Source organism: Nipponia nippon, unplaced genomic scaffold, assembly GCF_047370975.1.
Source record: "Nipponia nippon isolate SJK-2023a ecotype South Korea unplaced genomic scaffold, ASM4737097v1 scaffold_4, whole genome shotgun sequence".
Classification (NCBI taxonomy): domain Eukaryota; kingdom Metazoa; phylum Chordata; class Aves; order Pelecaniformes; family Threskiornithidae; genus Nipponia; species Nipponia nippon.
The window spans coordinates 93,819,974-93,845,277 of NW_028262358.1; the positions used below are offsets into that span (position 1 = coordinate 93,819,974).

The 25,304-nt window shown below is 42.6% G+C and overlaps 1 protein-coding gene and 1 long non-coding RNA gene across 6 annotated transcripts; both read right to left on the reverse strand.

Moving 5' to 3' along the window:
- Nucleotides 1-1,395: 1,395 nt before the first annotated feature.
- LOC148053435 (uncharacterized) lies at nt 1,396-9,114 on the reverse strand. Of its 2 annotated transcripts, XR_015708311.1 has the most exons (4): nt 7,544-9,114; nt 6,704-7,075; nt 2,088-6,564; nt 1,396-1,911 (listed from the first exon to the last, which is right to left on the reverse strand). It is a non-coding gene; the product is annotated as an uncharacterized LOC148053435 (long non-coding RNA). The 2 variants fall into 2 exon arrangements; XR_015708310.1 differs by having other exon boundaries at nt 6,704-9,114.
- A 7,367-nt stretch (nt 9,115-16,481) lies between these two features.
- On the reverse strand, nt 16,482-23,632 carry SDHAF4 (succinate dehydrogenase complex assembly factor 4). Of its 4 annotated transcripts, XM_087775226.1 has the most exons (5): nt 23,523-23,588; nt 22,025-22,494; nt 20,816-20,968; nt 19,823-19,871; nt 16,482-17,803 (listed from the first exon to the last, which is right to left on the reverse strand). In XM_087775226.1, the coding sequence occupies exons 2-5, from the start codon at nt 22,104-22,106 to the stop codon at nt 17,794-17,796; spliced, it is 294 nt and encodes a 97-aa protein (XP_087631352.1). In that variant the 5' UTR covers nt 22,107-22,494; nt 23,523-23,588; the 3' UTR covers nt 16,482-17,793. The 4 variants fall into 4 exon arrangements, with proteins under 4 accessions (XP_087631352.1, XP_087631351.1, XP_087631353.1 ...); XM_087775225.1 differs by lacking the exons at nt 19,823-19,871; nt 22,025-22,494 and having other exon boundaries at nt 23,523-23,632; XM_087775227.1 differs by lacking the exons at nt 19,823-19,871; nt 22,025-22,494 and having other exon boundaries at nt 23,541-23,616.
- Nucleotides 23,633-25,304: the final 1,672 nt, after the last annotated feature.

Sequence of the window (25,304 nt, forward strand, 5' to 3'; positions counted from 1 at the left end):
AATACTAGTGTAAATAAATCAGTGTGTATCTTTTCAATGCCCCTTATGATGAGGAGCAATTAATAACTGCATGTTAGATCTTACCTGTTTGAAAGTCCCCAGTGGTCCTGACAATGCTACCTCTTTTTGTCTTTGTAGAATCTTCCTCGGAGAAGTGGAAATGTTGAGGAGAAACGTTTTACATACTTTCATTTTACTTTTTCTCCTTCAAGATAATTTCATACTGGGGGAGACTGAGGGAGTGAGGTCATAGCAAATCATACTGGCTTCTGAGTTTCTCTGAAGTCCAGAGATGCTGGAGAAGGATCATTTCTACTTCAAAAGCTGGATATTTTTAGTGAGCAGTGAGTATTTTTCAATAAAAGAATGTCTATAGCACTCAAAAGCTGAGCTCATATCTGCAGGAAAACATGTTTCTCCTCAACCACTGGATACTCAAGAAATAAGAAAAGTGATTTGCTGTAAAAAAGAAAGAAAATAATCTCTTCCTTCAGCCCTTCTGTGATTGATCACTTGAGGAGAAACACACCTGGATGTGTTCACAGGGCAGTGGCTACACCTGGTAGCTAAAAAAAATCTTCTGGGTGGCTGCCTCTCGAAGCATGAAGTCAGTGATGGTTGCTGTGATGTTTTCCTTGCTTTGTGTACAAAACTTGCAGTTGTACTGTACAGGAAGTGTGATGTCAGGAGAATACGAGCTCTGACTCCAAGAATTTGCAGCTCTTGAAGAGCTGCATGGCCCTACGCAGTGTGTGCAAGAGAACGAAATCTCTCTGTACAGGCATCCGACTGTCTGGGATTCCCTCCAGCTCACTAGCTTGCTTCAACTTTTTACTGCCTCACTTTAGGCTGACTCTGGAATTCCCTCCAGATCAGATCAGGTTTTCACAGAATAGGGAAGTTTTTGTGGAAACCCCCTTGTAACTGCATTGCTTTTCAGCAAGAGTTTTTCTCTCCGTACAGAATCTATGTTGGTCTTTTGCCCCTCAGCTGTTGCCTTTCCCTGTTGTGCTGTATGGCACTGGTTACTCCTTACCCAGCATGTTTGTCTTTACTGACATGGGCCCAGATAGATATGTCACATAATAGAAAAGAAAAATTAACATTGCAATGCCTGTGCTTTTATTACTGCAGCACCTTTGACATCAAAGTCCCGCTCAAAATACTAATACAGTAAAGCAACAGGGATTTTCTAAAAGCAATATTATTTTGATTGTTTAAAAATAGACTTCTATTGCTAGAAAGTATATTGAATTTTCTCTTTTATGGCTTAATGATTTGCTGTTATGACAGACTTAATCAATCTGATGAGTCCATGTTCAACGTTCTGGCAAATATAATCAGGCCTGGAGTGTTTTCTTACTCCCTAAAGGCACATTGTTTCTGTGTTTATTTCATTCTCACGTTTTATCTGGAAATCATATTTTTTTTCTTGAAGAAAAGTGTACTGTTCCGAGACATACACTGAAAGCCATGTGTTTAATTTACTGCATATGAAATGATCTTTTTATTTAGGAAGTGAAAGGAGAAGGTCATAGAACAAAAAGTCCAGCTACATAACGGGTGCAGAAGTTACAGTGAGAAAAACGAAAAGATTGATCATATAAAAATCACAGGACAGATTTAAAGACAGTTTAGTAATAAAAAAGACTGTCAGAGACTCCAAGGCAAGTCCCATGTCTCATTTCCAAAAATGATTTACACAATGTCCATTGTTTGACTGCAAGATCAAGATCTACTTTCCATAACTCATTTCTTGCTTCTGAATCTTCATTTTGTGTTCTTTAATGTCACTTCTCTGCCAGATTGTTCTAGGGCCTTTGAAGTGCAGAAAGATGGTCTATTTTCAGGCTTTACTCCTATGCAGAGTTCCAGTGTGCACTGCAAGCCTTTGGGGGAGGGAATTGTCTTCTGAAAAATATGAAGCATGTTACTGAGTACTATAAAATAGTGAATAAAAAAGAAAGCAGAGAGATTCTAGGATAAAAAGAAAAAAGTATATGTAAGTATATCTTTTATGTGATGTTGAGTCTTCTAAGGGGGATCATTATTTAACAAGCACTGCTTTTTTTTTTAAATGTCAGTACCTGTTTACTGTGAAGACAGGAGTAACTGCATGGAGCACTAGAACTGTTTCTGTTCCTCAGAAAGTGCAGGTGAGAGCCTATCGTATGGAGTGGTATGTACCTTTCCTATTGCAGGAAAGGCAAGAAAAACTTTAAGTCATGCTGTAACGACAACTTCTGCTTCATGCTAATAGCTTTAGTACATTGCTAGACCCTCGTCATGTTCTTGGATGCTGTGCAGAAGGGGCCTTTCTTAATCGGACCAGTTGCAGGAATGACCTGGAACATGCAGATTATTGAAATAAGGTGTCCAGCGTAACACTTGAATACTTTGTGTGTCAGGATAATTTAGACTCGAAGCTCTATTTAAATGTTGTTGTGTTAATACAGCACATCTAATAATAGTCTAGTGCTAGGCAGGACATAATTACTTGCTCTCTGAAGGATAATTTGTAATAAGCAATGTTGTCTTTACAACTCTGATGATGTGAGGTCATCTCTGAATCTTCAGACACACCCAAGGTCAGCCATTCTCTCTATGTATTCTTACTATCATAGAGTCTGATAGGAATTGTCTTTAATAGCCACGTGTAGAGCGTTCATGTCCATGACGGCTCTTTAATGCCAGGTAAGACTTTTGGTATTCTCTTTATTATGAAGTGCAAATGGTCAGCCTTAGCAGAAGGCTCATAATAAGTGAATTAACAATAGCTGAGATTAAAATAAAATAGTCGTTTAAATTTATAGCTTTAACAAATCTTAGATATTACCTAACTACAACAGTTCTTAAGTTCTGATAATCATGCAGCTATGTAAAATGTCATCCTTTTGACACACTATTCAATAGAAATCCTAATTGGAGTGCTAAGATGTATTGCTGAACCCCTTCAGCTCACTCAGGGGAGACTTATGATGGTAGTATGACTTTTAACCAATGGAAAACTGCAAAATAAAAATGGATTAAAATTGCATCTGATGGAAAGGTGTTGTTGGACAGGTGTCTTCCTCTGCTATTTCCATGGGAGAAGGTGTTTTTTAGTTTGATTAGACTTGGTTGTTACTAAATATTTAGTTTCATTTCTACTTTGGGGCTGTTTTCCGTGAAATCTCTCAAGATCAGCAGTGGGTTTTTCTGTCTCCCTGATGATTCTGAAGTCCCCTGTAAGTCAAAACAATGCAAGCAATTCACAGCTTCCTCTGGTTTCAGCTGAATCTCACTGCCGGCACCTCAGATAACCAAGGAGCAAATTGCCCTGGGTGTCACAGCAGTATTGAAATTTATCCATGACACTGTTATACAAGTTCCTGATATTCTCTCTGACTTTCTCTCTTTGCATTTCAATAGTTAAAGACAAGGTTTCATGTCCTTCGAGTTGCAGCTTTCAGAGACATGACAGATGAACTAAGCTCTTTAAGTGGCTCTCTAATTTCAGGGTGGTTGGCTTGACGTTGATGGTGTAATTTAAAACTACAGTTCTAAGCTTTTTCATCTTTTTTTGTAGCACACATTTCCATAACCTACTTGTATCATAGGAAAGGAAAGAAAAAATAATTTCCTATGGCTTTTTTTTGGACTGAAGATTTAACTTACCAATTGCATCACCCTCACTTCTGCACCACACAATATTCTAAACAGGCAGATTTGTCAACACATGTAATGTGGGTTTTCTTGTACTTTCCTGCGATGTGTCTGGTAGTTGTAGTCAGAGGTAGCATTTTTGTCTGGATGAAATGGGTGTAATCCAATACAGGCAGACCCAGGTCTGGTTTTGGCCACGGGCTTAGTTTCCCCATCTATAAGATGAAGTTAATGTCCTGGCCTCCTTTTAAAGTGACTTCAGATTTATAGAGGTGAAGTGCTGCTAAAGAACATTTTATTATCAAGTCCTGCATCCCTGGAGTTTGGTTTAAGGTGAAGGCGTTTGCCTTGTGCTCATTTGTTCTTTCTGAAATATCTTTCTCCTTTGTATTTATTTTTAGAAGATGGCGTGGAGTTTGAGGTTCAAGGAAACACTTGCTTCCTGCACTTGAGAGCAGCTGTCTCACTTTGTTGACCCTTCACAGCATCAAACTGTCTCAGATACAGGAGAGTTTCTGGCATGACTCATCCTGAAGTCGCAGCTCCCAAGAATATACATCAGGGGAGCAGAATTGGAAGGTAAGCAGGTTTTCCCACTTCTGATCCCATTTCTGGCTGAGACCAAAATACTCCATGTGTCTTAGATTCCACATCTCTTAAGTTGAAGACAAGTACTCTTAATGTACCTAATTCGCAAACCAGTTTGGGGGCATTAGAAAACAGCCTGAGGCATTATTTCCAGATTACTTTGTCTGTGAGAAATACTACAAGAGCCCTCAGTATGAGAAATAGCAGATGACAGAAAAATGCCACTACTGCCTGACGATGTGCAGAGAGTTTGGCCAGCTCCGGCAGGGGATCCCCCTACGGCAAGAGGCTTCGTGGGTCGCCAGCGCCCTGAGGTAAATGTCTGGGAGGAGGCTGCGGGACCCTGAGCTACAGCTAAAGCCAGTCTGCAGCCAGCAATATTTCGTGAAGTTTGAGAAGTTCTTGCCCCTCAGAAAACCAGGGTGAAGACTGCAGAGCCTGCAGAGCTGGTCTCCAGCTGAGAGGTGCCCAGTTGGTGGGTACCAGTTGGGCTTGAAAATGCATGCGCTGGCTGCTCTACACGCCTTGCTTTAGCTGTGGGGCTTATATATGTGGAGGTACAGCCTTCTGGTTTAGTCTTAAATCTTTCATCTGTGGTCAGAACCAAAAGGTCATATTTTCTGCTATAAAAAAGCCCCTTTTTAGTAAACTAAAAATAGAGAACAAATTTTTTTAAAGTATTTTTACTTTTATTCATACAAATGTGGATGAAGGAAAACACTTAAAAATATATCAGATGAAATCTACATGGTTGGTAGAATTTGAAGCTTTGTTATTAGTGAATGATTGCGGTGAGGAGTCTCGTGCTTTTCCTTTAAATTTTTGAAGATAAACAACTTCCATAGATGCAATTTGTTTAAATTGTACTTTTAGCATAAACACTATGCAAAAAATATTGGCTGTTATTAGAAAAGCTAAGAACTTGATAGTAAATTGAAATTAAGAAGAAATGGGATTTCTCCTCCTTCAGCTAACCTGATTTTAATGTTAACGAATCCCTGACAAAAAAAAGAAATCTCCAGGAAGGGTAAAAACTGAGAAAAAATATGGAGCGTTACAGAAAAGAGCTGCTTTAAAGTGGTTAAAAGAGCCTAAGGTATTGCACAAGCACTGATGAGATTGCTCCTTCTGAGAAGAAGTTTTATTCTGGTGACATGCAGACTTGTTCTAAGACGTGTAAGAACCAACAAAGCATCCCACACTGTAGACAGTCTGAATGTGACGCACGTGGTTTAGTGTGTTAAAATCAGGGGTTTAGCTAATGCTTCCAAGAGGTCACTTGCCTGAGGACAGTGTGTGTTTGTTTTCCCCTCAGTCTAACTGATAGACGCAGCTTATCAGTCTTCTCCCGTTTCTCTCTCCTCCTGCGTGGCCTTTTGTGGAGCCCAGTTACGTGGCTTTTTCGGACATGTGCCCCTGTGCTGTATGAAATAGCCTGCAGAGGTTGACTGCTAGGGCGTCTGAGAAACAGACTCTTTCCTTCACAAACAGGTTGACCTTCGCCTGGCCGAAGAGTGATATCTCAGATTTTGTTCAGATGTCTCCAGTTGTGCAAACTGTTGTTGATGTTATGTATCGTCCTGGCCAGGATGCTTGTGTTCATCATTGATTCTCTTTGTGTATTTCAGCTTGCATTGCCTTGTATGTGCAATGAAAATAATCTTTTCTTCTTACTGTAAGGGTTTAGATCAATAATTTATCCAAAATTCTGCTGATACCTATTTCTTCTGTGAGGGAGAGGACAGACACGTGTTAATGTAACAATGAACCCACAGCAACAGCGTCAGCAGCCTGGAGAGCAGAATGGGACCTCAGCACTTAGCCTTTGCTCTGATGCTTTCTCAGGCTGCACACAGTATCTGCGTTGCTTTGCCTTTAAAAAGATCTCAGGTTGGCGTCGAAGCGTATTAATACCTGTACGCTTCTTTAGAGAGGTACACTATGTGAATATATCGCATTTGAGTTGATTCTTACTCAAGTAGTATGTAAGGGGTATGTGTACAAGTATATTTCCAAAGAAATTTTTAATTCCTATGGTCCTCTGCAGACCCTAATTCCTTACTCCATGCAGTAAGTGGCATTCCCCACCATCAGCCAACTAAAATAAATTCATTCACACAGAGTCTTCATTGTTCTTGCACTCTTCCTTGTTTTTCTTGTTCTTAAACACACTTCAGCCACAACTGACGTGGGTTAGTTCATATGACACAGCCCTCGGAGCACTGTTGACCGTAAACTGAAAGAACATTGATTATCCAGTATTAGGCTCTACGTATTTTCCAAATTCTTCCCATTCTTTACTGATGATGAAAAGGCAGCCAGCAATACAGCCTACAAGTAGAAGAGCAAACACCACGAGGTACAGAAGCTGCACGAGCCTCAGCTGGATAAGAAGAGTAAGAAATATGGGCTATATTTCACTGGGAATTGTTTTTTAATGTCAGGGATAGATACAGCAAACTCCGCGTACCTGGGGAGAAACCAAGAATGACGTACTCCTCCAACCTCCTGTTTTGGCACGTGCAATTAGAGGGCGGGATACAGATCGTGGAAATTAGATGCTGTTCATATTAGAATTTCAGGTGGAAATAAAAGTTATAAAAATAACATGTATGAATAGGATTGAACGCCATATCAGTAGGCAAAAGCAAAGATTCACCTATGAGTGTAAATTCTGAAAACAGGACTAAGCACAAGACTGATATACTCGGAGAGATTTCTCCACTGACAAACATAACTGCATCTGACAGCAGTTCAAATTTTCTTCTCCCATCACTCTAAAAGCGTAATGATGTTGTTATTGCAAATGAGAAATACCCAGCATGCCTTCTCGGGGCTTCAGCTGAATATTTGCAATGAGGAAAAAAAAAAAATTTTTTACTCACATTGGATTCAGTCTCACATACATCACAGTCAGTAGAAATGTTACAGTTGATCAGGTCTCTAGTATCTTAAATTTATTCTCTATATGACTTTCTTTAATGATGTTTATCTTTTTATTGACTATCTTTTTCCACTTAGGAAACACTACAAGTCCTCTTGACTAATCAGAGCAGTAAAAAATCAACTGTAAGAATCAGTTTCAAAGGAGAAGCTGATCAAATGCTCCTTAAATTCTTTCCAAAGCTAATTTATACCTTGGTATATTAGTTCTGTGTCTTGCCAATTTATTTTGTGTAGCAGACATAGGACTGCTTGAGAAAGACGGGGCCTGACAGAGAACTGTACTGAAAAACTACGTATGCTTACACGCTAAACTGTAAGACCATGGTAAGAGATAATGGAAGACTGAAAGAGAAAATTGTCCCACCGTTGTTCCACAATGCCTGCCACGAGGGGACTTCTGTGACAGCACTGGGCGATACCTCTGTCAGATGAAGGATACTGGCCTAGCTGGATTTTGGGTCTGGTTCCAGCAGATACTATCCGTTCTTTTACAGTTTGCTGTGTCCCATCAGGATTCCTCTTTCACGACCACAAAAAACGTGCATTTGCTAAACAACTTCTCAGTAGTGGAGATGAGACGTTAGTATTTGCTTTTTACGCCAGTCTTGATCTGCTTGTAACTTTTTCAGTTTTCAAAATGATATAAAACATTTATAAACTAACCAAACTCCAGAAGAAACACTATTAGCTGTAGTTTTACTACATAAAATAATTGTTATCTATCAAGTTTTGATGCATTGTGAAGTGGTTTCATGAAGTGCCAACCTCCCACACAGGGATGAAATCTGCAAACATTTCTGTATTAGGTGTATATATACGTGAATAAGGGTATGCAAATGTATGTAGATATTCAAGTTCTAGAAACGGTTAAAATTTTCAGTTTCAGCTCTGCGTGGGAGGCTGTTATTGAAAGAATTTCCTTCCATGGAGAGGAACAACACACACGTTTTTGTCTTGCCAAAGAAGACCAGAGAGGAGAACCGCGTGGCTGTTACTCGGCAGGGAACGCCAGGAGTCCAGACTGTTACCTGAGCGGCGACTGAGAGCGCTCAGGTAGTTCAGGGGACAGCCTGGGCGTAGCAGCCGACGGAGCCTATCTGCCCCTGGAGAGGACAATGTTGGGATGCTGCTAAACAAGACTGTAGGCTATCCTGCATCTACACGGGATAGCGGGAAAGCACAGTGACTCATACATTCTGCAGCTGCTTGGGTTTGCCCAGCCCGTAGCCATGGAATGGGGGAAGAGACCCGAAAGTATTGGGAGTGAGGTGATAGGAAAGGATGATGAATTTGGGATTGGATACAGCAGAGAGGATGCGCGAGAGGGGGCTGTGACATTTAGCGATCTGCTAGGTCGCGCTGTATGTTTCTTACTGTTCACAGGAAACTAAGCTGACTGGCTTCCCACAGGACTTGTTCTTGATGTGTGGCACCAGCGATGCACCATAGCGCGTTCTACTGCTCATGTACTAAGTAAAAACAACCCCTGCGTGCCAATCAATGCCAGCAAATTAGCAAGGTACCAGTGGCCAGTCTCCAGTACACTGAACCCTTCCCAGAATCCATGGTAAATCCGGGCCTCTTGTCCTTGAGTCTAGCGAAGCAGTGTATTCATGCTAAAACTGGCTCGGATAAGGCAACTTCCTTGGAGACAGACTAACTTTAAAAAAAAAAAAAAAAACAAAGACCAACAACACAGGCTTAGGAAAAGTTTGCTGTGTGTCCAGGAACAGTACGACATCCAGCCCGCTTCTGAAGTTTTATGAATATGTGTTTGGCTGTTGAAGTACAGCAGATGGAAAGGGTTCTCTGGACTACGAAGTGAGATTTGGGCTGCTATTCCCAATTTAGGTTGTATGAGAATATCCTACAGACCAGGCAGCCTGGAATGTTAACGGGGTTTCTTGCCAAATTTCCCCATCCCCACTCACCACCTCATTCCACACCTTACCATTTCTCTCCCAGCAATCAGCAGATGATGAAGCAAGCTCCACGTATTAATTTTCTCTCAAAGACCAGGAACAATTGTTCTTTCCTCTGCTCAGGGATAACAAACCAATGTCATGTTTTCTAGTGCCACTGTGGTCTAAAATAATGCCAGCACCATCATTAATGCTGCTCTGCCGTCAGTCCCCTGTTTGAACATAATCTGAAAGGACATAACCCTTTTTTTGTTCCCATAAACTGAAAGAAAAAACACATGCACTGCTGTGACAGGGAAAATTCTGGGATCATGTCAGAGCAGAGATGAAGAGCACAAAGAAGAGATAAGAACTGAAACATTTGTTATGGTATAAAACAGAATCATAGAATGCTTTGGGATGGAAGGGACCTTTAAAGGTCACCTAGTCCAACCCCCCTGCAATGAGCAGGGACATCTACAACTCGATCAGGTTGCTCAGAGCCCCGTCCAGCCTGGCCTTGAATGCTTCCAGGGAAGGGGCATCTACCACCTCTCTGGGCAACCTGTTCCAGGGTTTCACCAAAGTAAATGAGTAAGTTTTCCATTTTCTGCTGTTGACCAGACTTGAAAGGTATGCAGCGCTGTAGGTCAGGACCATTCTTCTCAGTGAGGGACAAGCGCTCAGCTCCACGTGCTGCCAGTTCAAGGGCTCAGAACATTTCAGGCTGAAGGAGGTGGATAAGGAGGGACTGGCTGATGGACGTGCTCAGGGACTTCCTTGGTCAGCTGGGGTTTTTCTGGACTGCCGGAGTCCCTGCCAGACTGGGACTGCAGCACTTGCTGCAGCAAGAAAAAGGCTAGGAGAAAAGGTCAGTTAGATGTTACAGTGGCCTTGCCATTCAGGAATGGAAGGAAAGACTCCAGACACAGAGCCCTGCTTGCTGGGACTCAGGGTCCAGCCCCTTCAGCAGCTTAGCCCAGGCCTGGTGCCAGTTCGGATGGGGAAGCCTACTCCCGCCTCCCCTCCCTCCATGCCCGCAGCCAGCGTCTGCTGGCAAAGGTTAGCCCACGCGCTGCTGCAAGCGCACGTGGACCTCTGCACTGTGCACGCGGGGCGGGCAGCCCAGGTGCTCCTGCAGCGCTCCTTTGGTGAACGGTTGTGACCCCTTCCTGGGCATCCACCCCTCCCTGCCCAGGGGCCCGTCTGCCCTGGCACAAGTAAGCTGCCACTGGTGGCAACCATCAAAAAATTCTTTGTCTCTTCAGCCCCAAAGTGTATGAGGCTGTGGGCCACAAAACAGACAAAATGAGGCATGTTAAGGCACAAGTATTGCCATATATACAATATATAACTGATGAGTAATACACACACAGAGGGTTACTTCGGGTAGGTATAGTGACACAGCATGCTACCGTAATGCTCCAGACATCTCATTCTCCCCCCTTATTTTAAATAATACGGGGAAATGAAATGCTTTTTCTTCCTTTGCATCCCCGTACTGTTGTGCTTTCTGGCTTCCCGCAAAGCCCCACAATCGCTGTGCAAATCCTGCTCAGAGTATTCCATTTTCTCTCCTCACGCAGGGTTTGCGGAGCACAGCAGGCCCCCGTGATACGGCCGGTATTATCCACACTTCACTACAAATGGCTTTACAGGGAGGACCATCTGGTCGTCAGCTGCCCAAATGCGCATTTGCCTGCCCTCCTGCACCTGTTCAGTGTGTAATTCAGCCTCTCCCTGCCAGGTGCTCGCCCATCAGAGGGGCTGAGAGGACTCGGCACATCTCCCAAGACGGCAGCGGGTACAGACACCTCTTTGAGATCACTGTTCTTAAGGAGGAATAAATCCCAGCTTATCTTCAAAATGGAGGCAACGTATAGGACCAGAAGGTAACTGCCTGGCTCAGCCTCGTGCTATTCCAAGCAACTGCATCGGTGCTGAAATGGAAAGGTCAGGTCTAGCATCTGAGCCGACATCATGCATAGCAGGCATGTGCATCACTGATGATGTCACTATGTTCTGGGAAGCCCATTTACCCAAAGCTCCGTGCCATTTAAGAGATTTCTCTACCCACAGTCGTTCACAGGTGAGCCAACAAGGCACCTGCCAGTCAGGTCTGTACTACCTTAGCGCTGGGTTTCTCTGTGCAAACCAAGCCATCAACCTGTAAAAATTGCCGACGTGACTTGTTTCGGGGCTGCCCTGCCATACCCGTCTGTCCGTACTGGGCAGACTGGGCCACAGCCACCTGCTCTGAAAAACGTTCACTAATGTAACTGTAACAGCCAAGCCACCTTGAACAACGCCCAATTAAAGGAGGCCTTAAAATGAGTTTGGGTTTCTGTGTAAAACTTTCAGGGAGACTGGTGCTACTTGTTAGAGGCATCTCTCTCTCCCTCTTTGCGTCCTTGGCTTCCCCCACCAGCTACATTTTACTAGAATAACGAACCTGAACGTGAGAGTCAGATGCAACTCAGGGATGGAGGAGTTCCAGTCCATGGGGATTATCTTTTTGATTTGACTGTCAACAAGATCTTCACATACAAAATACAAATTAGCAAAAGGTTTCCTTCAGAGAAAGGAGGGAGTGGGAGAAACATCCGCAATTTGTGATTAATTTGTGTGAAGTATCCCGTTGCTACTCTAAAGGAACTAAGGGTACCTATCAAAAAATAGCTTCAAGGATGGCAAAAATTAAAAGCAGGATTAAACAACATGCAATTTAACAATAAAATAGCTGTACCTGTCATTACCAGGCAGAAAAAATGACATCACCATATACAGGGAGGTTGAAGCAATATGCCTGCCAGACCAAACAGTTACCTGTCATTACACTGCAGTCTTATCTCAAGAAAAACCTGGAAAAAAAATTCTGTCTAAAGATCACAATACCTACTGTGGAACTTGCAAGTGAAAGCCCTGGGGGGAAAAATAGGCTAAAAGCAGGATTAGCCCCTGAGCTAAGCAACGTTTGCTCACCTATCTTCTAGGAGAGGGTGAAATTTTCCCCAGCTTTCAAATGGAGACTGGAAGCGCACCATCCTTTGTTCGTTAACCTCTCACGAGGAAGTCACACGGACTAAGGGTTTGCTGAGCAAATAAATTAATTTTTATCTAGTCAGACAGTTTTATCTTGGTATTGGCTCCCTCTCTTTCAGCAACACATCGGATGAAGACAGCTTAGTTGTTAGTTTGACGCACTTCACCCTTTCCGTATTAGGCAAAAACCCCCTCAAATTCTTTGGTTTGAGATACTTGCTGTCATCCAGGTATAAATATATCCCGTGTTACCCTCTTGACTATATCATGCTTTAGGCATTTGTTTGGGAGGTAGGTAGGCAGAAGGAATTTAAGAAGTCCTAGCTTCAGCCTTCTTCCTCTCATTTCAAGGGAAGCAACCTCCGGTTTACGAGGTGCCTAAGAGGTGGCCCTGAACCTCCCTTCCCTGCCAGCAGCGTTTGGGAAGGGCACAGGCAGCAAAAGCACTGCAGGTCCTGTTGCCTCCTTGCAACCTTCCCTCTGAGACGGAGGAGAGTAGTTCACACCTCATACTCACTGACACCCCGGCTTCTCTGCTGTCCCCACCACAGTGCTGGCACGTTCAACTTTATCTAGTAGTAACTCCTTAAGGTAGTTATTGCAGCCTTTAAAGTTAATGGAGAGGACACGCTTAAAACTTCACCCATTCACCATCTGTAGTGAAGAATTCCTCTCCATGTACTAAGAGGGACTACTTTTTAGAGGCATCTCCCTTCATTGCAACTAATTATGAAGCAAGCACAGATGGCTAGATAAGTCACTTAATTTTAAAGCAGCGGATGAGGAGAGAGTCCCAGCGTAAAGAGTTCAGTATCTGTCTTTTAGAACTAACCTGACCACCAGTTCACTTCATAGCTCACCTCATTTTGTCAGAGACTAACATTTGAAAATTACAACTGTGTTTTGATGGCCAGGTGTGTCAGCTTTATTATAAATGAATTTGTTAAGTTAAAGACCTTAAAATGCTTCTCTGAACACTCTCATTCTAAAAATGGCAACATTAAAATATGCGATTTTTTACAGGCCCAAGACTATAGCTGACTGGGAGATATAACGCCTGCAAAATCCACGTCAAAGTCTTACTGCTGTAAGCTTTCATTGGCACTTTTGGTGGTCTTTGAGGGGAAGAAAAAAATCCATTCTCACAGTAGAAAAATGCAGAGAGATGCTGAATATTTCTGAAGAAAATATATATGGTCAAAGTGATTCATCAGCTTGGTTTCCAAAGGATGGGAGGCCAATATCTGCGCTGCCCCGTGACTTTAGAAGCCAGTGAGTAACTTCAGCCTGTTCTGAAAAGGTGTGAAGGAGAGAAGAGTTTCCAAGGTAATTAAGTTCTTGCAAGCTCTGTGAAAATCAGTGGCTGGGAAAGAGGTCCAAATAATGCCCCTGGGGAGAGAAGACGGGCAGAAAGATGCCCTGCCTCTTGCCTGGTGGAGAAAATGTCAATCAGCAAGGGAACACGGAGAAAGACACTGGATCCACAGGAGATGCAAGACATTCGTAAGAAACAGGACTTCATTAGTTCTGCTCTTCACAGCACTTGTTTTAAATAGAGCTCTTTTCTCAGGATTTGCCAAAACCTCATTTTATAATGATGATTTGATTTCTACTGTGCCACCCTTTCTGCCACAGAAGTCCTTGGGAAGATGACACATGACCACCCCCTGCCACCAGTCACCAAGAGGTAAGCGGGAGCACGGGCATCCCGACGCTGCAGTGCAGACGGCGCACCTCGGCTGGCCGGACGTGAAACACCAACCACCTGCTAAGCAACCGTCTTTTCATATTGCACGTTATAAAAGCATGGAAGCGACCACCAATTTTTATGTTTTTCATCACCATCAGCACACAGAAACACATCTCAAATCATTTCCTTATGCTTTGATATGCTTGATGCTACGTTAGTGACTGATGGAACAATGACAAAAACCACAGAACTTCCCAATCCTCTTCTCTTATAAATGAACACACAGTTTTGCTACTTTCCTGACACTTCAGAACAAGGTGTTGTGGTCCTCTTTAAATAACAATACCAAAATAAGTGTCACAAAAAGACATGTAACATATCTGTCACCACAGATCACTGGAATTTGTGATCATTTATTGCAGTCCACTGAAAAGGTAGTAAAGTTTTATAACAACATTCTACGGTCCTTTACAAACATCTGCTGCCGTAAAGGGTAATTTTACTCTGATTCAACTACATAATAAACCTTGCATTTTAACTTCGTAAAATCAGCACTGAAATACATACTTTCCAAACAAGGCAATATATAGCAAACATTTTCTTTAACTGTAGAGTGCAACTTTATATATATCTATTTTGTAATAAAGTAATTACACAGCAATTCCTTCAAACAATAAAGGCTTCATAATTATAATAACGTACCAAGCGTATGTACGCAAACTAGCAGAAACAAGTTTAAAAAAGAAAAACTACTGCAGAAACGCAACATACAGCTTTTTAGTAAAGAAAACAAAACAGAGCAGCAAGCATCCTGCAGTACTCCAAGAATTTCTTACACAGGCAGAACAATTTTCCTTTGTCTCCCAGAAATGTCAGAGAACAGAAAACGGATACAGCCCCTGCTGCTTTACACGGTTATACTAACAAAAAGAGCTACAAAAATAGATTCGATCAGTATTTATGATAAAAACATACCTGCGGCTAATCTAATGGCTAATGCCACAAGTCATCGCTTTACCCTAATGCTGTATCTCAGTGAACTGCTAATATGAATCATCCGGAAAGAGCAGGAAGACAGCACTGGAAAGTGCTGAAGTGCTTCTTTCCTGGCTGCAGACACCGCAAGAGAACAAACCAGAAATGATCATTTATGCCCTACGATATCAGTGTCGCTTGTTGCGTTCCAACCATGACTGGTTGTGACAGATAGGACAAGTGATTTTGCAGCACCACAGGCTGTTACTTTGGACTTAATTACTACCGGAGTCCGGGACTCCTCTTTTTGGCCAGCCCCCACAAAAAGGCCCCTCGGCATTCACTCTTTGGCTGTTACGTGTTATTTTGCCCAAAAGTTCAGTTTTTTCTCTCTTATTGACATGCTCCCTCACCAAATTACGCAAACACTTGGTGGTTACTGGCACTGGCCTGGGAGGCGGTGAAGAGGGCCTGAAGCTCCTAAGACCGAAGGGTATCCTCTATTTCCCCAGTGCCCACTCCTTGACAGCGATTAATGAAGAGAACTAACTGAAACATAAAGAAAACCATGGAAAAGTGAGACCAGTTCTTTATACGTTAAATCACAAAGGCGCAGTTCTGCAGCCAGGGAGGACTGCAGCTGCGGTCTGTGCTGAAGGTAGCAATAAGAACTGAAAGTCAGGAATGCCCAGAAGTGGAACTAGGTAAACATTCAGGGAGCATGTGCTGGGAAGGGTAAAACCTGGTAAGAGAAGATAACAAACTCATGCAACAACCCGTGGAGAAGGAGAGTAAGATTTAGAATTCAAAAATAAAATAACTGCGGTAGTGTTACTGCCTCTTCGCTAATTAAGATCTTAAGCCTATTAATAATGATGATAAAGGCAGAAGTTTCTAATTAAAATTCCTGCTTCCTATTTGAAAAGGTGGTGTGTGGTGTATGGTGTGACGGAGTATTTTCCAACCCACTAGCAACTGAAGAGGCAAAGCCTTACTAGAAATAAGTATTTTAATAAACAGCATATATTGAAGTGAGCTGACCCAGCATATCTTTAGGTAACTGAAAATTTCAACAGATTTTGGGAAAACATGACTGTCGCACTACAGAAGGGCAACTAGAATGAATCAGGCATAAATACAGACCAATTTTCCAATATCCAAACCACGCTGCAGAATTTAAATTTACAGAAGATGAAAGGTTCAAAAAGTAATTACCACTAGTTAACATCTTTTATGAAAAACAGGCTTTAGTAAACCTCATTTTACTTCTTCGGCGAGGTGTTTGGTTGATAAACCTAACAAAACAGACTTAGCACTTTTGTAGGGCATTGTTGCAGCAAGTCAAACATCGTAACTCACAACTACCACACTGCTCTGTCACTAAAATACACCTTGGGTGTACAAACGGGCAGCTTTCAGTGAGGAGCTTCCCCACTGGCTGCAAGTCGGGCGAGTTTTAGGGAGGTTGTACAGATCTGTGATACGACGAACACGCTTCAATGCTTTAATAAGATCAGGCAAAAGGCTGAGCTGGGCAAAGCCGTGTGTTCTTACACAGAGCCAGAGTAATGCAAACCAACAGAAATCACGGAGTAAAGCCGACTTTCATTCAGGTACAACTTGCTTTGGCATAGCCAAAGGCAAAAACATCCTATAGGAAAAAGAAACGTAGGCCATAAAATGGAAGACTGTCCTGGGCTCTTTGAGAAACTTTTATTCAGTTTTAATGCTCGCTGTGGTGCTGTGGCAAAAGCAGCGAATAATAATTGTGAATATAGAAGCTGGAGCGTGTCGAGTAAAAAAGAAGAGGTTGAAAAATCAGCAAAACACCAGGAAGGAAACACAAAGGGATGAAGAAAACATTTACAGTTGAAGACTAGCGAAGATCCCTTTGTTTAGGCTATCAAAAAGAACTTGCACAGAAATAAATAGCGCATATGTTCACACAGTTTAATGACAGCTTATTCTTATTAATAAGTACCCACACAAGTGGTAGATTTGCACTCTACTACAGTATTTACAACTAGGCAAATTCTTGAACGCAGAACGGAGCTCAGCCTGACTGATATTTAATGCAATGCCAGATAACTTAGTTTTAAGACCTGCAATATTAGATCATCTAATATAATTAGTCCCCTTCGATCATAAGGTATCAGAAAGTAATGTTATTTTTCCCCAAGCAGCATTTAGCCAGTTTTCAAACAGACATCGCCATTCATCAAGGAGCGGATAATGCAAATAGCGTGCAATAAGCTAGGTTATAAAGACCAGTGTTCTGAAACTGCAGAGCGAGCGCCCCTGCACCACTTGCAATCATGAGCTGAGCCTCTCGGAATTAAGCCGCCACTTCGACCGTGCCATTTACAGCCCGTCACGCTGAGATGAGATAAAACAGAGCTTCCGTCCCCTCTGCACAAACAGGGAAGAAACCCCAGTCCACTCTAACGGAGACAGAGGGGGTGGCTCTTGATTAAGGGGGCTTTTATCAATGAACCACTGGGCTAAATGGGAGCATCAGCTAAGTACTGATCTCCTCGGAGGCGGCTGTACTTTTGAGGAACGGTATCGAGGTTCACGAACTGCAAAGCTCTTTCAGCACTTTGAAGACACTACATAAATGTTTAAATACATTATACATCTCGGTAAGATCCTGACTACCGGTTTCACATCATTATACTTGCATTTATACTTGCATAGTGTAAATAGCATTAAAGATCAGGTGTACATTGAGCAAATAACAGCTCCAAAACCAGCGTGGTGTTTATTTACATAATATCTCTCAGGAAATTCATCACAAGCATGACAGAAACAAGAAGCTTCACAACAAACCCAGGTGAGACTTTTCTGTACCTTATATTTTTCAACAACTAGAAATATGTTATTAGCAATACAGATACATTTATACATTAAAAATCTATACAACGTCCTTTTCTCTCCCAATCTCCGAAACGTGTAGGTTCAGGGCCTTTAGGTCCACCCCTCTCTTTTGTAGCAGGATTGATTCCATCAGGGAATTCTAAAATGACAGGGAAAGTTCATTAAAATGCCTATAATGTTGACAAATATAAAGATATCACCATCCACAACGTTTGCCTCTTAGTTTCGTTTTCAAATACAAAAATCAATTCTCTTGTTTTAAAGGCAACCTTGAGTTAAACGTTTCCCAGAGTCATACAACAGTAGTTTCAGGGAGTTTTGTGATTACAGTCAGGAATATGTTATCATATTCGGTTATGCAAATGAAAAAGCAACTTGATATCCAAAGGCGCTAAAGCACCACAGTATCTCATGAACTCATGACAGCTTGCGTCACTCAGGTATGCTGGACATGTGTTCACTACTGTCTAAAACACCAGGTCACTTTCTGTGCTTGTTTAGGTCTCTAAGCATGCAGGTTTTAATTTTAGCTTTCATTTTAGAATTTTAGCCAAGATTTTATAATTATTCTTGTATTTGAAACACTGTGTTTTCATGGATGCTGGTATGTTTATCAAGAAAGATCATGTTGGTGTTTATCAACACCAGACTAGATACCTCGGTCACAGGAGGTACTATAAAATCCTAAATAGCTAAATTAGACTTTTTACCTTCTAAAACTTAACCCAAGCTCGCTAAGTCACTGTGATGCCCCTTCAGGAGCGGGAGACTCTTCCTAAGTGGGGTATGAATGGGACTTTCAAATCTCTCTGGTACGTGATGTGCTATGCTTACGCATTAGCAGTGCTTCTTCTATTTCCCAGCACCCTACTAGCTTATGCCACCTACTCAAACACCACAGAGCTTTCTGCGCCTCACAGTCAACATCCCTATGCTACTCAGTGCTCCCTTCCTCAGGGCCTTCTCTTAAGAGTAGTAATGCAGGCCACCCATGCTGCACAGTGGCCATCCCACTAGGCATTGCCAAGCCATCAAGTTAATTTTTGGCACAGCACCTTCCTAGGCTGAGTGTTTTCTCATCCTGCACTGGACGGCAGGGCTCCCTGAAGCTCACCGTACCCCACCCATCCCCTTGCCACGCTGATTCTCCAGAGCCTCCCATATAGATGCATAACTCAGGGCTCCCTCGGTCGTATCCCTAGCCTTGGCAGACAAGGCAAGTAATGAGGAGCGGGGTTGAAAATGAAAAAAGACAACATCAGAAATTCTGGAGAGCAGAGAAAAAGGAGGACAGTGATGGAGGGAGACTGATGTAGCTACAAGCTATACAGAATGACATATTGGGATGCCTGTTTAAAAATTCATGCAGACCAGGATAGGAAATGTCAGTATTTGAGCACCTCTGGCAGTACAAGGAGCGCAAATGCATCTAATATTATTTTGTAGATATCATCCCTGTATCCCAGCAGTACTGATGTGCTGGCAGCGGATGCAGAAGCTCAGAAGACTTCTCCATGATAGCTACGCAGCAGTGGGAATTCAAATGGACAGCTTAAACTCTTACTTTTTTTCCTAATAACTATCAAGGACACAATCGGCAGTCAGCATTCTAACAAATTATTGCTGGTGTTGCATGTAAAAAATATACAGGTACAACTATGTTTAAAGCCAAAAGAAACCTTGAGTCTTGCTCTAAACATAGAACACCTAAGCAAAAAGCGGAAGATATTAATTATGCATTTGTTTTAAATGAAGCAGTGATGGCATTTATTTTCTTGGGAATAAAGGACAATAATTAAATAGCTGCTTACACAGTAACTCCCACTCTGAGTCAGTTCTCAAGTGAGTCACAATCTGAAATTGCTTGCAGCCATTTCAGTGATGATACTATAATTTTTCAGTCATTTTGTCATCTGGATATTCATAGTAATCTATTGATATATTAAAAAAGCTTGTCCCAGAGACCTCAAAATAGATAAACATGGGTTATCAGTACTGGTAAACAGTAGCAGAACATCACACTATGGTGAACAAGATAAAGCGTGACTAGCACTTTTAGTTAAGGAAGACAGCCAACTAAGAAGAAGGGAAAAAAGAGATTCTGTCTCCTGTCTGATAAGAAAGTATAAGTTTCTAGTGATTTCAGCAGCGATGTTACCTGTGCCTCAATCTTGTCAGGTTCTCTAAATGCAGTCCCACTAAGGTCACTGCAACACAACACAAACAGCAGCTCATTAGGTCTCCCTGGACCCCATGGAGTGGCTCAGTAAACTCAGTATCTGTTGTTGCTTTTCAAAACGCTACCTGCAAGACTAAGAGAAAGACTGACCACGAAATACAGCATGTGGGTGCTAGTCTCTTCTCCCTAGTAACAAGGGCTAGGACAAGAGGAAACGGCCTCAAGCTGCGCCAGGGGAAGTTTAGGTTGGATATTAGGAAAAACTTCTTCACCGAAAGGGTAGTCAGGCCCTGGAAGAGGCTGCCCAGGGAAGTGGTTGAGTCTCCATCCCTGGAGGTATTTAGAAGACGGGTAGACGTGGTGCTTGACGACATGGTTTAGTGGTGGACTTGGCAGTGCTAGGTTAACGGTTGGACTCGATGATCCTAACGGTCTTTTCCAACCTTAACGATTCTATGGTTCTATGATTCAGAAATCTTTTGCGGACTAAGAAATAAAACAGGCTTTTTGGATAATAAAAAGTAGCCGGTGCCTTCATGAGTTTACCATCACCATTTATAGCTGTACTATAATAGACCAATAGCAGCTACATTTCTCAGAATCATGGAACAGCTTATGGTGGAAGGCACCTTAGGCAGACACCTGGCCCCAACCCTGCTCAAAGCAAGGCTGATGTTAGGACAGGACATGCAGGCAAATCTGAGTATCTCCAAGAGGAGAGGGATCACAGATTCTCCGGGTGAGTTGTTACCATGTTTGGCCACTCTTGTTTTGAAGACTTTTTCCCCTCATACATCATTTGCTCCAACTTGTGCCCGCTGCCCTGCCTCTGTTTTTTTCAGAACCATTAAGCTTAGAAAATGCTTCTGAAGAGTGCTGAATGCCTACCCCTCTTCTTCAACTGACATCAGCACTGCATCTCAGGGGTTTGCCTTTAAAACATGGCTTTTGATTTTGTAAAACATGACTTACTTTCCAGGGGCTCCCTCTCTATACTGGACTCCTCTGGTTCATCAAATCGACCTACTGGTAACTTCGGTTTCTTAAGTGACTGCTTAGCAGGTTCAGATCTTCCTCCTGTCTTAGAGCTAGTGCTCCTCAGAGAGCTGCAAAGCAGTGATGACTCTGTCAAACAAAGGGACACGTGTAGCATAAATGTGAGAGTTGAATACCGACTAGCTCTATGACTGTCCAGAGCACCTCTGAAAAACCCTCGCTTCAGAAACGAGGGAGTGAAGGACAGGAAAACAAACTCCAAATATTATTTTAACATTCAACTCACGAAACCTAAGAAATCAGCACAGATAATTATTTTTGGCCCTAGAAACATACGCAGGCAAAACTGTGTTAGTTGTATAACTCAGTTCACATAAACAGTGTATTTTAAACTGCTTGAACTTATCATCACTGTTATCTTCTTGTATTTTAGACTCTAAACAGTAATTATGCTAGCATAGACCAGTACATTCTGTTTTCCTGGAGAAGTCCTAACCTCCCCCAAGAAGCCTGCTGATTTCCAGGTCTTGGCTCATTTCCAACAGCTTTTGAGTCAGAAAAGGCTTCTGCTTTCCCAAAGGAAAGTTTTAAAACATAAAACGTTGTTCCCTTAGTAACAGGTTTTCCAGAATGTTGGTAGAAAATAGTTGGGCTTCCCTTATGACGGTAAAACCGTTCAGCTGGTAGTCAAAAGCAGGACAAGCTTTCAGCACATTTAAGTTCAATTATATAACTGCATGCAAATACTTTAATTAAAACCATAAACTTTATTCCTTTAAAGTCCTACTAACATTTTTTTAACATAAATGTAGGAGAAAGCCTATTAAAATCCATACCTAAACGTCTTTCAAGTAGTATAAAAATGGAGGTGCACAGATATCGTTAAGTCATAATTCAAGAGTCATAAACAAGTCAAAAATTACTTATGAAGATCTCTCAAAATAACTGATATTTCTGGATTTGGTTAAAAAGCCAAATGTCCACAGTGAGCATAACCTACCCTCTAAAAATATTTTAGCTATGGACACATGCCTAAAGCAGCTCTGACTTTTCTTAAGTAGGAAGACTCAAACAGAAATCCTCCCTGGACCAGACTGGGTTCAAAGCACCTGAAAGAACTATTATTCTACCTTGCTAAAGAGATCACATCAGGAAACCTTCTCAAGCACTGTGGATTTGACTCACCTATATATACACCCACCAACAATCCACCTGTATTCCCAGAATCAGCATATTCATTCATCCTAAAATACCACAACCTCAACATTAAACCCTACAGTCACGTAAACTGTGTTACGCCTGCCAACTGTTACCAATGCCCCAAAGGAATAATTTTTTTTGTTTGCTTTAAGCATGACGTAATGGACTATCAACAGTGAAGACTCTAATCCTTCCGCATACATTGGATCTTTCTACTCCTGCCAAGCATCTTGTCATTCTTCAGCAAGCTGAAAGAGAAGCTAACTAGAAAATGAAATTAAAGCTGATATTCTAGTCCAAGTTCAAGTAAAAGTCAGATTAAGGTACTGATATGAAATTATCTCAATCAGCAGAGAAGAGGTAAAATCAATTCTCCTATTTGCAATACTTGATATTGTTGACCAAAATACATTCTTCTTGACACAGAGGTGACTGAAGTTCAACATTAAGTATCTCTGAAAAAGATGAGACGAACAATCAACTTTATCAGTAAACCACATTTTACAAACAGATCTTTGACTGCCTCATCCTTTATGGGCAGTCACAAAGCCATCCAATTTATTAATTATAGAGCTGAATTTGAAAAGAAGTCAAAAATCCCAAGTCTTTAAAGTTGCTGCACAGCCAACATCTGCAACTACCAGTCTTTTCAAGTGGCCCCCAGACCGTGATTTATCATAACAAAGCCATCCACGCAGTGGGAGCTGGGCACTCATCGGGATGCTCAGGGGAGACAGGAGCATCAGCCACATCTTGCCACTAACCGAACGGCCAAACAGAGCCTAGGAGGGCCCACAAACACCTAACAGCATTTTTTTCCAGCTCTTCTATTAACATATACTCTGCTGATCTCCTTCAAGAGCACTGTATCAACAGCATCACAGAAATCTCAGCTTTTGATGGAGAAGTGGCCTGACCTGCAGCCCTACAGAGCAGCCTCAGCTGACCGTGCGAGGTTTCTCCATGAACAAATCACCCGAATTTCCTCATATAAAGAGCGCAGACCAGTAACTTCCAAGGCTACAGTAAGTTCCCTCCAGCTATTCTACAAATATTAAACCACGGCTTAATATATTACTCCCGTTTAAAAGTTCGCAGCAACGACAGGGAAAGAAAACCTACAGAACTAATAGTGAGGCCTGACAGGTTTGCAATATAGGGGAAAATATTAGTATCTAGGGGGGGGGGAAAAAAAGCAGGAAACCTGTGGAGAAATGGGCGGGGGGGAAGGTGTGGTACCCCACTGCCCCTAACCGATGCCGTGGGCTGAAGAGGCGGGGGGTCACACCGCGGGTGGCGCACAGCCCGCCCTCACCCGCCGCCATCTTAGGCACCCTTCAGTAACCCCCGCGCCGACAAACCCGGCCGGTAACCGCCCCTCTCTCCCTCGCTCCTAACTCCCCTGCGTGAGGAAAGGGAGGAGAGGCTGGGAAACCCCTCAGCGGCAAAGCCAAGCCCCTCCTTCCCTCCGCCCGCCTCTTACTCGCTGCCCTGGGCGCACCGCGTAACAGCCGCAGAGCCATGGCCGCGCCGGGCCGGGACGCGGCAGGGGGCAATGGCGCAGGCGCAGCGGCGGCTTCCAGCCAGGGGGCGGGCGAGCGGGGGCGGGGCTCGCGCGGCGTCCAACGGACGCCGCGCGAGCCCCGCCCCCGCTCGCCCGCCTGAGGGAGAGCGGCGGGAAACGCAGTCAGCACGGCTTCCATCGGCCTTAAAAACAGCCGCGGTCCGCCCCCCCGCGCCGCCTTCTGTCTCCGATAAAGGGATATGAACGGTGCCCTGGGGAGCCGAGTTCTTGATGAAGGCGTCTCCGGGCTCTTGGAGGTACTCGAGAAATAAACTATAATTCCCCTCTTCCCCCTCCAAACCTGGAGCGAAGGCATCTCCTTTCTCCCGTGTGATGAAGAGCTTGCGGCTGAAATGACCCATTTTCTCTCCCAATGTGTAGTGCGGACCTGCTACCTATTTATTTTTTTAATAATGAAAATAATTGTTGAAATAATACACAAAGGCAACTCAAGACATGAGAGAATTTAGGCTGATGCCAGAGTGATGTACAGCCCTAGTGTTGTCCATATAAACTAAAGGCTGTATAACTTCAAAGTTACCAGAAGATGATTTAAATATCATAATTATTTTATTAATTTAATAATAAACTTGTGTCTCTCAGTCCTACACCCCCGCTGGTGTCTTTTCTGCACTCAGTCAGGCATTATTCACCCTCCCAGCAAGAAACTGAGCAACCACACTGAAATGCTGAACCAGAGGACTTCAGATGGCATCTTTTTCCCAGTTTACCCAGCGAAGGTGCTTTGAATGCTCTATACTCTCAGTAGAAACCTCACCCTGGGATAAGCAACACCTGGGCTCATGGGGTGGAGCTCCAGTTAATCAGCTCCAGTTAATGTTTTGAAAATGGCAACATTTACTTTTTGTCACTCTTCAAACACCTGCAGCTAACCTTGTTCTTCCATAAAAGAGAATTCAAACTGCTCTCTCCACAGATACTAAATTGCAGAAGAAACTTTCAACTCAGCCATTCTTGGAGATCAGAGTCTAAAATAGCGTTTTGTGTGCACATCTGAAGAGTTTAAGAAAGTAAAACTCCTCGGTAAATTAACAGCAGCAACGCTACGTTGAGTTTATTGCACTACATCTGGCAATGCCTACACACTAGAAGTGATTAAATTTAACCGACTGCCTTATGCGTGACATTTTCTCGATCAGCTTTTTATAAAATGGTTAATTGGACATTAGAGACCAAAAATAATGGGAAACCCTTTTCTTTAACAGCAAGAAGCTGGGACTCCAGATCAGAGAGAAGAAAGAGGAATATTGGTGGCTCATGCAGAAAAAAAAATGCTCTTCTGCTCAAAAGCAACAAGAAAAAAACCAGATCTATTCCACATTCACTTATCCATGCATGTGCTCAATACAGGAAAAACTATTATGAAATTCTTACCTTAAAAAGACTTATGCCGAGCTGTCTGCAGGTACCAAGTAATTGTAAGCTCTGTTCCTAAACAGCTTAACGCAAATCCATGAAAAATCATGCTTATGTGCAGTCTCACGTGGTAAGGATGAAATAACAATGTAAGATTAATTAAGAACTGTTCTTCCACCTAAAAATAAGCTGAGGTCTTCAAAGCTTTTTTTTTTTCCCTGTTCTTCATTTATTGTATTGCCGTAAAAATGCAAAACTTACTTTTTACTCCTGAATTATGTATTTCTAGATCTTGTGAATGAAGAGGTAATAAATCTGAACATT

What these genes read in the sequence shown, in the direction of transcription:
- SDHAF4 (XM_087775224.1), bottom strand. Translation starts at nt 22,106, where the DNA reads ATGTTGAGGTTGTGGTATTTTAGGATGAATGAATATGCTGATTCTGGG. An exon ending in GTTGGTGGGTGTATATATAG is followed by an intron (nt 20,969 to 22,024) that starts GTGAGTCAAATC and finishes TTTGTTTGACAG; the next exon opens with AGTCATCACTGCTTTGCAGC. An exon ending in AGAGAGGGAGCCCCTGGAAA is followed by an intron (nt 17,804 to 20,815) that starts GTAAGTCATGTT and finishes CTGTCATTTTAG; the next exon opens with AATTCCCTGATGGAATCAAT.